The sequence below is a fragment of the Oryzias melastigma genome, linkage group LG17, assembly GCF_002922805.2.
Source record: "Oryzias melastigma strain HK-1 linkage group LG17, ASM292280v2, whole genome shotgun sequence".
Lineage (NCBI taxonomy): Eukaryota > Metazoa > Chordata > Actinopteri > Beloniformes > Adrianichthyidae > Oryzias > Oryzias melastigma.
In genome coordinates, this window is record NC_050528.1 from 15,193,120 (window position 1) to 15,205,004 (window position 11,885).

At 40.3% G+C, this 11,885-nt stretch overlaps 2 protein-coding genes across 3 annotated transcripts in view; one reads left to right on the plus strand and one right to left on the minus strand.

The window, feature by feature from the left end:
* Nucleotides 1–11,885, plus strand: part of LOC112144307 (tripartite motif-containing protein 16-like) — a gene marked incomplete in the record, with an annotated part of 1,074,856 nt that overhangs the window by 576,608 nt on the left and 486,363 nt on the right.
* Nucleotides 1–11,885, minus strand: part of gtpbp4 (GTP binding protein 4) — a 45,861-nt gene that overhangs the window by 3,349 nt on the left and 30,627 nt on the right. For both annotated transcript variants that reach the window (XM_024268759.1, XM_024268758.2), the window contains exons 7-15: nt 10,320–10,511; nt 5,138–5,203; nt 4,974–5,063; nt 4,793–4,903; nt 4,636–4,713; nt 3,175–3,226; nt 2,992–3,092; nt 594–791; nt 171–236 (exon numbers count right to left, since the gene is read on the minus strand). In XM_024268759.1, coding sequence (XP_024124527.1) covers nt 171–236; nt 594–791; nt 2,992–3,092; nt 3,175–3,226; nt 4,636–4,713; nt 4,793–4,903; nt 4,974–5,063; nt 5,138–5,203; nt 10,320–10,511 — 954 coding nt within the window. The remainder of the gene's footprint in view (nt 1–170; nt 237–593; nt 792–2,991; nt 3,093–3,174; nt 3,227–4,635; nt 4,714–4,792; nt 4,904–4,973; nt 5,064–5,137; nt 5,204–10,319; nt 10,512–11,885) is intronic.

The window sequence follows — 11,885 nt, forward strand, 5'->3', positions numbered from 1 at the left end:
TGTGGACATCTGTCTTTTAGCTGAAACTACGGGTTATCAGATTATTGTTGATACTTGCCCATCTTTAGAGGCTTAACTGTATTGTTAAGTGTATTTCTGTACAGCTGTTGTCTCTCTTCAGGATCAATAAAACCTGATCTGATGTTCTAATCAGTGGATTAATGCTTTACATCATTCTTGTCGCTCATGTCCAGACCGAGCTCACTCATCTCCTGCTCCAGCTTCTTCCTCTCAACCTGAGAACACAAACAAAAACACACAGAGCTGATTCATCCCGTCTTCATGAAGATTCCAGATAAAACGGTCCATAAATCTGTCAAAACATTCATTTGGCAGAAGAAAGTGCTCTTCTGTGAGTTACAACACAATACTTTCAGCTGTGAATTAAAAGCAAGGAATGACTTTAAATGAATCCAATTAATGAAAACTGGAATAAACAACCAACAACTCGTAATAAGATTTTGTAATTTAGCATAAATAATATACATGACAAAACATTTTAGAAAAAGCTAAAACATATATTTTATTTTAGATACATTTAAATTGACAGTAGGTTTTCAGATGTTATAGCTCGTCATATCGTCCCGTCTCACCTTGGTAGCAGTTCTGGGCATGCGAGGTCCGTGCACGTCCTTCTCCCTGGACTCCATGACCATGAGCTGTTTCTTCTCACGGATCTGTTTGGCGAGAGAGCGGATCTCCTGCATGTCTTCGTCCTCGCTCTCATCGTCAGAGTCGTACTCGCCGGCTCGTTCTTTCAGCTCCTCCTCCTTTTCTAGATCCTCCAGTTTCTGAGATGGAAAAAATGCAGAAACGAGTCAGGTTGGGACTACAAAAGAGCTACGACTTTTACTGTTCGTGTATAAGCCATGGAAAATCCATAAATCAAATCCACACATTGATTCTCCTTTAAAAAGATCATTTCTGGAGTATTTCTTTGTGACTTCCCAGTTTTTAAACAATTTCTTCAAAATGTTTTTAAAAAAAAGTTTCAAACTTGTATTCAGTAAATGTCATTAGTTATGTGAAACTGTTTTGTTCTAAATAAGACGTAACTGGTTTTGAATGTAAGGTTAGAAGATAAATCAACATCTCATCAAATCCTGAAATTGTGGATGAAAATCTGAGTGTTTTGACAGTGAATACTATTAAACTGATAACATTTATTTATGCTGTGAAAATAAGCAGTTTCATAAACTTCTTGTAACCGTTTTTCAGGTTTTCTGGAGATGCAAAAAAACCAACAAGCGAATGTAAAGACGTGATATTCAAACTCAATTTTTTTCTTTTTTATACCATGGTCTGGGCGAATACTCGATTCTGATTGGCTGCTGGGTATGGATTAAAAAGTGATAATGCACAGTAATAACGCACACCTAAAAAAGAAGTTCCGGTCACACAGACCAAACGTTCGATATCACTGCGCAGGCTTCTTTAAAACACGTTTTTCCTTTATCGTCTGGACAAAACAACCAGTAATGGATAAACTTTCTCTCTGAACTGATGCTTTATTTAACTTATTGTAGCGACCAGCATTTATATTCCTCTCTTTTTGTAAGGTAAATTAATATTGACAAATTGGTTATTCTCCTTCTAATAAAACATCACTCGACATGAAAGGTGTAGTCTTCTGTTTCACCACAAGAGGGAGTTTCTGCTTTTAGAGCAGCTCAGAAGAGCTAACCTGCTGTGAAATGAAACACAGACAGAAGCTGATTGTGTTCTGTTTATGTTCTAGCTGCTCACTGAAGGCTTAACGTCAGAAAAAGAAGAAAAAAATCATGCCGTGTTCCATGTCAGCGTGACAACAAGCCGTATCACAGATCAAATAGTCCACTTTGTGTGAAAAAATGTGCTAAACCAAAGAATTAACAAGAATAAAGTACTAAATATTGATTGAATGTTTATTTATTTTGTAAATGACCATGGTATAAGCGGGATAATACTTCACAGAGGCAACCGTTTAGGCCTCCGCGTCGTGCGTTAATTTCTCATAATGCACTCTTCGGAGGGTATTATCCCTCACTTATACCATGGTCTGGGTGAATACTCGATTCTGATTGGCTGCTGGGTGTGCATTAAAAACTGATAATGCACAGTAATAACGCACACCTAAAAAAGAAGTTCCGGTCACACAGACCAAACGTTCGATATCACTGCGCAGGCTTCTTTAAAACACATTTTTCCTTCATCGTCTGGACAAAACAAGCAGTAATGGATGAACTTTCTCTCTGAACTGATGCTTTATTCAACTTATTGTAGCGACCAGCATTTATATTCCTCTCCTTTTGTAAGGTAAATTAATATTGACAAATTGGTTATTCTCCTTCTAATAAAACACCACTCGACATGAAAGGTGTAGTCTTCTGTTTCACCACAAGAGGGAGTTTCTCATTTTAGAGCAGCTCAGAAGAACGAACCTGCCGTGAAATGAAACACAGACAGAAGCTGATTGTGTTCTGTTTATGTTCTAGCTGCTCACTGAAGGATTAACGTCAGAAAAAGAAGAAAAATATCCTAATTTGTCCGGGTCTTTCTTTCAAAACAGCGACACTTTACCGCTGCAGCTGAGGTCTGTAACGGCTTCCGGCTTCATGCCATGTTCCATATCACCGTGACAACAAACCGCATCACGGATGATCAAATAGTCCGCTTTTTTGTGAAAAAATGAGCTAAACCAAAGAAATAACAAGAATAAAGTACTAAATATTGATTAAATGTTTATTTATTTTGTAAAGACCATGGTATAAGCGGGATAATACCCTCCGAAGAGTGCATTATGAGAAATTAACGCACTTCGCGTCGGACGGTTTAGGCCTCCGCGTCGTGCGTTAATTTCTCATAACGCACACTTCGTCGGGTATTATCCCTTACTTAGCTTCATACAGCTCGTTTTTGTGAACATCTAACATAACAGATAAATAAGCAGCAGAAAGTCTGCTATATATTAGTATTTCCTGCCTAAAAGCACCCAAGCATCCAAATCCTCACCTTCATGATGTCTGGATCGATGTAGTCGGCAATGTTGTGTCCCTGCCACACTTCTGGAATCCTGTCCTGCTTCTCATCCACGTTCATCAGATCCCAATATTCTGAAAACACCACAGAGTCGTGACCCGTTGCTCTTCGACATGACGGACAAACAGCTCGTCCATACGAGTGGTGGCGACTCACTCTGCAGGTCCAGGATGTAGTCATCCCCGAGCTCCAGCTCCAGGTCCCTCTCCTGCAACAGTACACCGTTATGGTGAGACGTCTCAGCGCAAACCTCAATGTCAGAATCTAAACCGTGATGGAAACTATAAAAAAGTCAGGATATCCGTTGTTTGCAGTTCAACTCAAACAGGAGAGTGTTTAAAGACCAATTCTCTCTGAAAGTAAAAATTCTCTGAACGAGTTTTATAATGAGATGCTCAGATTTTCAGGGCAGAATTATTCCGATTTTTCCCTTTTGTCTTTTAGATCTTGTAAATTATCAGACACAAATAGATTTAAAAGTCTGACTTTCTTTTAAATTCTGGGATAAAAGTAAAACTTTAACTCTTCAGGTTTTAAACATTTCCACCACAAACTTGAAATACTTTTTTTTCATATATTTGCCTTCGGGGAAAAAAAAAATCTGCAAAAACTTTTGATTTCTTGTTGTTTGAAGTTTTCGTGCCAGGTTTTCTTACAGGCACCACAACAGAGGTTTTATAACATTTGTGAATAAAGGTAGTTAATTGCTTTTATTCTCAAATGTTTAAGTTAAACACAAAGGACATTTAAAGTGCTTCATCAATTGACACGTGAGCCCAGTTCAGGGTGGCTTTAGTGCCAGAGTTTTAATTTGAACAAATATGCTTGTCGTGTTTGTGATGGCAGAGTATGTGTGAAATCTCAGATAAAATATCCTAATCGAATATAAAAAAATAAAATAAAATGTAACCCCTAAAAATGTCAAATGAGATTGTGTTTCCTCCACTTAGGACAGACCTGAATTCTTCTCCCACCCTTCCAGTCGTTGGAGTTTGTATGTGTCGGGTTGTCTGAAATTGTATTTGTAAGGGAACTCGTGGGGACTTTTCATTGCGTATCCCTCCACCGTGAGGGTAATACTCTTTTCTTCATGTGTGTGCTCTGAAGCTCAGAGGTTTACATTTAAATGCAAGTAATGACTTTTTGTTCCGAGTTTTTAAAGTTATAAAACTGACGTCGTTATGTATTTTCGGAGCGCTAACGACTAACGAGATGAGAGTAGGATGTTGATGACGTCATGGAAAGATGTGTTGTCTGAAATTGAAGACATTATTTTTTTGGGGGAGGGATAAATGTAGGGTAGGAATTCGGATTAAGTTTTATATATTCCATTAACAAGTGATCTTAATTTTCGTGTGGATCAGATGGTTATCCCTTCAGCGCCGGCACTCCAGTGTTTATGTTCTCTAAATTACTGTAACTTTTCAACCGTTAACATGATCAATGCAATCCCATCAGATTCTGAAGGAGAAAAGCGGCGGAATGATGGAATTACAATGATGTTGAAAAGTTATATTATGTTAAAGGTTTGTGGTTAGGCGTCACTGGCGACGGCTCAGGTGTCAAAGGGTTAACCAGATGAAAACTGAGTTTCTCCAAGCGTGAAAACATTCATACCAGTTTGGGTTTGGGGGCGTCCACCTCCATGGCCCTCCTGCGGTTCAAAGCTCCATCTGGGATGAACGGTGGTCTGTCCTGGAGATCCGGTATCAAACACAGAAATCAGACAAAGCGAACTGGAACCCTATCGGGGTCTGCCTCGTGTGGGGTTTACCTTCTCGTCCCTCTTGGTGGGCATGGCGAGGTGCAGCCTGTTCAGAACGTCATGGACCTTCTTGCCCTTCATCTTGGTGTTGACGCGGTGGGCCAGGAGCTGGTCACAGGCCTGAGCAAACGCCAGAGGGAGATCTTAACCAATGAGGAGACAGGGGCGTGTGAAAGTCGCCGGTTCTCACCTCGGTTTTAACCTGCATGACCCCCTCCTCGGTCAGGGTGCTGGTCTCGATGACGGGGACTCCCTCAGTGATCAGGTCTGCAAAGATTTTCTGAAAGCAGGAGCACACAGATATGAGTCTGCTGCCGAGGTTCCCATTCCCTGCTGTCTCTACAGAGATCTCACCTGGTTCTCCTCAGTTAGCTCATTGATCTTCTTCACGTCACATTTGTTGGCAACAATGATCAGAGGCTGCAGGACAGAAGCATTAGAATTAGCACATTTTGTCATATCAGATTGGATTGCTCAATGAACACTTCAAAAAGCTGAACAGAGGTTTTTATTCACTTCCGATCTGTTAACAGATAAATAGGAGAAACGGTTTTTCTTTTAGTGCTCTAGAATGAGCATAAAAGCCAATAAAAAACACAAACTAAACATTTAAACAGTTCTGTCCCTAATTTGAAAGAAATGTAGTGCTGTAGCACTGAAAAAGTATAATTAAGCATCATTTATATATAATGAAGTCTCAAGTGTCTTTATGTTGGTAATGACAGCAGCTCCACAACACTTTTGGACTGAGCTGTTCTCTGAGCTTTCTTCAGCGCCCTGCATTTCATTTCATAAATCACAACTGTTTCTAGTTCACATTTTATGTGCAGAAACTGGACTCATCACACCACAGGGAATTTGTGTGAAACCCTCTGAAAAGTTGGAGCTGGAAGACAAGAAGATGCGTGCAGAAAAATGAGCAGAGTTTCATCCTAAGTTCTTGATTTATTAAAAGACTTTCGGATAACAGTCACTTCAAAGCAAAGATTTACACTCAAGGGTGTGTTTCTCCTCCAGAAACCTCTTCCTTGTTCAGCAGCTTGCTGGTGCAGTGATGCTGTGACACATTAGACTGCGCCTGAATTCATGCTTTCAGTCTGACTTTCATTGATGATCTTTGGTTTTCAACTTAAACTGATCTGCCAGTTACTTGTGTGCTTTTTTTGTGACTCAAAAGGGCATAAAAAATCCACTGACTTATGGTCAGCATGTAGTGAATTATAACAAAAACAGCCTAAAAGAGTCCATCAACACTGAGCAAAGATGTTTAATACATTTATTACCATGGACAGGGAGAAAACTCCACTCTGATAGGCTGCAGGGTGTCCATTAAAGACCCACTTAGATGAAAATAACATTCTGGACGTTTTTAACATGTTCTTGATGCATATTTCTCATGATGGAGGATATATATGTCAAGAAAATTAAGCTCAAAACTGCATTCATGGACTGTCATAAAGGAATTGGAAGTCAAATGTGGAAGGAGTTCGACTGGAAAACTAAAATCAGATTCTTTAAAACAGCCCTAAAGTCACACATCGCCCAGAACACCATCACTGATACATCCTGGCGAAGCTGTGGCATGGTGGGTGACCACACACATATCTTCTGGGACTGTCCCAAAATAAGAACTTACTGGGAAAACATAAAGAAGATAATAGAAGACATTTTAAGAACAGAATTACCCATGGATCCACTCTTATTTCTTTTGGACTCTTACAACAAAGACATACTTAAAGGGTTAGTAATGGGGTTGTGGGTCATTTTCGGTGTTAACTGTATTTCGCCTTATATTTACCATTTCCAAATGTTTTGGCGTGTTTTGAGCAAGAAATATTGAAATAAAACGGCATTTTTGAGGCCAAATTTGGCAAACCTGTCTCTTCCGGGTAAAAAGCTCCGTTTTGGTCACGTGTGTGACGTAAGAGGGGTCAATATAGCAAGATGGCTTCTCCTTTGCGTGTCGGAGCTAGCGATAGCGGCGATATTTCAAGGTCCACAATTCTGTCTTCAGACTCAGATTGTGGAAACATTTGTTCTGAAAGTGACGCTGATTCAGAGGCGCCGGATGTTTGTGGTTTGAGGACTGTAAAGCCTTATCAATTTGAGCCAGCAGCGCGGAAAGTAAGAGCTCACAATCTGGCAATGACACTGACAGTGACGCTGAGAATGCCGGTGAAAACGAAAGCTGTCAGTTTATCAGAGCCATGCTCGAAGCTGGAAGACGTGGAGCATCTCGTGAAGCTTTATTTACAGATCGGAACCTTTTGGCGACTCTAAATCAAATCATCAATGACGCTGACTATCCGGGTCGGTAATGCAGAGTTTCATATGCAAAATAAAGAGCTTAGAGACATGTTTGCAGGACCGTCCGCCACTTTATTATTTATTTATTCACTTATTTAATCACTTTATTCACATACCCCGAAGCTCTTTTACCACCTTACTGCATGTCTCTGACATGCGCAGAAACCAAAGGAGGATCTAAACAGTGCTCCGTACGCCCCCTTCTCCACATGAATCGTCCCGTTTCAACACACAACAACAACAGGGGATGACAACAGTCTGTCACGTTAGCTAAGTACACTGAAAATTCCGAAAATGATTCCTCTTCAGATGAAAGCATCACACAGAAATGAATAAGATCTGATCTTTCACGGAGGAAGAAATGACTGGTGGACCGCTGCGAGTGTCGATGGTTTCATCAACGGATCTGCAGAGATCCTGCAAGCCACCATCAATGATTAATAAACTGCAAATCAAACAAAGAAACTTCCAAACATGTGCGATGTTTTAAACATTCAGTTTACCTGTTGAAATCAGAAGCTTTTCACAGATTAGTCGGTCTGGTTCTGCTCACAGTGTTCATTCACAATAGGCTCATTTCGATTGTAAATAACGTAAATTTACGACTTTAAAAATCATAATTTAATTATTATTTATTTTTTGGTGGCCCTAATACTCCGTCGGACCATAACACCGATGTTTATAGAATTCAACTTTGCCGCAGCGCACACACATACATGTATCTGCAGACACCCTGGGTCCGCCTGCATTCTGCTGCTGGCGCTGTCTCACTCACATGACGTCAACGCGTCACGTGACCCGAATCGAGCCGTTTCTGAAGCAGGGCGAAATGAGTGTGATTTGTCGTTGATTTTGTCAAATTTTACAAAAACATGTGTTTGTCAACGGTAATTATTTGTTATTTTTGATACATTAGAACATATGGAATATATCTGGATACTTATTTTGGCTTTGTCCCAGCCCATTACTAACACTTTAATAGAGACCAGTGTTTTGTTTTGCGTATTCTTGTGATGGTTGCAAGGAAGATGATCACTCTGAACTGGCTCAAACCAGATGCTCCAACAGTAAGCCAGTGGTTACAAAACTGAAACAAATTTATTGAATGGAACGGCTGACGGCCCAACTGCAGCTGAAAATTGACATTTTTTCAAGAAGATGGACCCATGTTACTGCTCTTTTTGAGTGATTTGGACTGTACCTGTCTGCCTATATTCATATTTGCCGGTGTCCACATGTCTGAGGACTCGAGATTTTGTTAACAGAGTATTGTTTTTTGTATGTACATGTCAACATACATATATATTTTCACTTTCTCTCTTTTTACTGCATTAGGGAACTAGCTCAATCTCAACGCAAGGTGTTTGTTTATTTTTGTTTTTGCCTTTCTTTTTTCTCTATGTCTGTTTGTCAGATATGTTTATTGCCTGTGACTCTGCATTTTAAGGCAAAAAAGTAAAAAAAAAACTGCATTCATGACTTTCTCTGTTCAAATTGTTGTGAATCAGGAGGAGGAAAAAACAGCGTAAACTAAGAGATGATGGGAAATGATTGCAGGCTTTTTCCAGGCCATCAGTCATGCCCACATCTCAGAGGTAAATTTCTACTGAACTCCAACTGCTCTGCAGAAACTATGTCTAAAATAAAAAAAACAACACAGGTTTTTGATTTTAGCTAAAAACATCATATCATATTTAAAAGATCACTGGGAATGATTTTAAAATACAGAGTGGCCATAAGTTTCCATACATAGGAGAATGATAGTGTGTATATTATTTTATATTTCAGACAGCCTAGAACAGGGCCCTGCAACCTGCAGCTCTGGAGCCACATGTGGCTCTTTTGTTAAAGAAAAATATGTTACTAAATGTTAAAATGACTTTAAATTAAGAAGTTAGAAAGTAGTGAAGGGGAAAAAAGTATACGAACTCAAACTTTAACCAATTCCCAACAGTTGGAGGACAGTACATAGAACAAGTGTGGTAAAGTCTTGTATATTTATTAGGTATTTTATTTTGAAGGAGACTTCTTGAAGTCATTTCCTTTTTGAGTAAGTTTCTGTTTTGAGACTGTACCCCCACGTTTGTTGTTACTGTCGTGTGCATTAATAAGCTAAAGTGTTTACACAGGAATTCTAAAGCCATGTATCCCTCCAACTTCTGGAGTTAAAAGTTCACTGGGAACCGGATTCTCCGTGCTCTTCTCTCTGATCGGAGCTCTGTCGAAGTAAAAGCTATTAGACCAGCATTCCCTTCCAGAGTGTTCAAACTCTTTCACAACAAGTCTAACTACAACATTCTGACTCCATTTTGTGCGACCTGTCCTCTACTACAAAAAAAAAAACATCCAGTATTAAGGTGCACTAGATTATGAAGCAAATTTTCTATTTTGAAAAAATGAAGAAATTTCAAGTGTGTTCGAAAAATGTGTCATGGGTTACTTCATTAGCTCAGATTTCATATTGTTTTGTTAGATTTACATTTACTATTTTTATTTAATCACCGCTGACGTTACACTTGCTGCTACTACTTTTGCTGCATTGAGATGATCAGATGTGACAGGGTGTCTTATTTTGAAAGGAACTTCTGTCAAAAGGAAAAAAAGGTTATTATTCTTGAATTTTTGCGTGTGCGTGTAGACTGCTATGGAGTAGTAATCATCCTTTGAGGCTCCTATTGAGTTTTAGTCAGTGAGAAATCACCCTAAATGGCTTTTCAGAGTTGTAGGTTGCAGACCTCTGCCCTAGACGATCTTTTTGACCAAAAAGTAACACATTGAAATTCTACTAATGGCGGGATGGGAAAGCAGTCGCATGGTTGCAAGAAACTGTAGCAGAAAACATGGAACTAGCATCTGTTGCAAAACACATCTGCAAATTTCAGAAAACTAGAGCTGTTGCAGATCAACCACGAAGTGGTCAAAAACAAAGCGCCACCGATGAAGACACCAATGTTCAATAGGGAATGTTTACTTTTCCCCATGCAAGGAAACGTATGATCACCCTGTATATCAAAAAGATGATTGGCACGTGACTTTCTCGTGGCGTTGAGCATATATACCACTTTCCTCCACTGCAGCAAAGTAAAGTTACACGCTGTGGTCGTGACCATGATGAAGCATCACACAGTGTATACTGCTTACAGGGCTTTTTGAATGCTGCAATAATTGTTCAGTCTTTAAATCTAAAAACACACGCTGCTTTGTCGGGGCTAACCGGACCCGGCCTGACCTTGTTGGCAAACAGAGGCCGGATGTTGTTGAAGAGCTCCAGCTGCTCCTGCAGCGTGTGGCCGCACTGCTCAGACAGATCCATGATGTAAAGCACGGCCGCTCGCAAGTGAGCCAGTGCAGTGATGGCCTGCATCTCAATGGTGTTTCTGTCCTCCAGGGGGTGGTCCAGGATCCCGGGGGTGTCCACCACCTGCACAAACAGACAGGAAACATGCAATTGTAAGAGAATATTTTTGATTAAATTCTAATTCTATTTTACTCTTATATGTAACCTTTAAATGAAGCTCTGTAACCTTTGAATGAACCTAGTGTGCTTATTAACACGTGCCTCTGAATGCATTCTCAGATATTTAAAACAGTCCGCAGCTTGTTAGAATTTCAACTTAGGCAGTGTTTGATGTAAGACAGATTTGAATTGTCCTGTGTGAAAGACATTGTTTTATTCTTATCATTGTCTAAATGTATTTTAAAATGGTAATCCAAGCTTTAGCCTACAGATGACCATTTCACCTTTTAGGAACAAATGCAAGTGCCTTCTCCTGCTTCTTTTCCCAAGCTAAGATGAAAGGGTTTACAATATACCGTCTCCAGCAGGAGGGCAGGATGCTGATTGAATGTAAACATTCCCAAATGGCTCCTTAAATTACATCCTCCTTAACCGAGGGGTGTAAAGGCATAAATAACATGTTGACCCCGAGACAGACGCAGAAAGCAGAGGCCTCTGAGATAATGATCAACCAAGAAGGTCAGGCCATGTGACATGTCCTGACACTTGTGTTAATCTTAAGATGTATCTGTTCCTCCTTCGGATTCTACATTTTTCCACAACACAGTCCATACTGTTTTTTTTTTTTTTTTTTTTTTTCTAACTTGTCCAACAGCAGGGAAAACAGATGCGGGCTGAGAGCCTCTAGTATTTTACTGTCACAACAGGAGTTTATTGAGTATAAACCCCTGTTGTATTCAATGTTAAACTTTATTTATATTGATTATGTTTTGTTTTTGTTTTGTTGGACCTGACGGAGAAGAAGAAGAGGGGGGGGTTAGAGAAAAAAAGATTATGGCAACAGAGGGAAACAACATCATAAAACATCCAGGTCTAAATAGTAAACTTGAATGGGCGGGGCCTGTCTACACACAAACTCTATAGTTACCTACACACCTGTTGGTTGAAATAGTCTCCACATCTAAACTAGTCAGAATGTACACAATATAACTGCAGCTCACACACTTAATCATACAAATCAACACAGATAAAGCCTTTCATTCTGTCACACATAATGTTAGTGCTAAGGTGAGCTGATACCTGTGCTCAGGTGAGTGTTTATGTTTTCCTAATGTGGATAAAGATGGAATGTACAAAGGGGGAGAGCACCCGGCCATCCCCACGCCAAGACCCCCCGCCGGGGCAGCAGCAGCCAAGGCCCCCCAAACACCCGCCCCGTGGCCGCGGAGAGAACCCGCCCCCCGGGCAATCCCGTCAAACATCCAGACCAGGGCACGCGGGACCGCCCCAGAGGCCCCCCACACCCGAGAGCTGGAAGGCACAGGAACAGAGAGTACA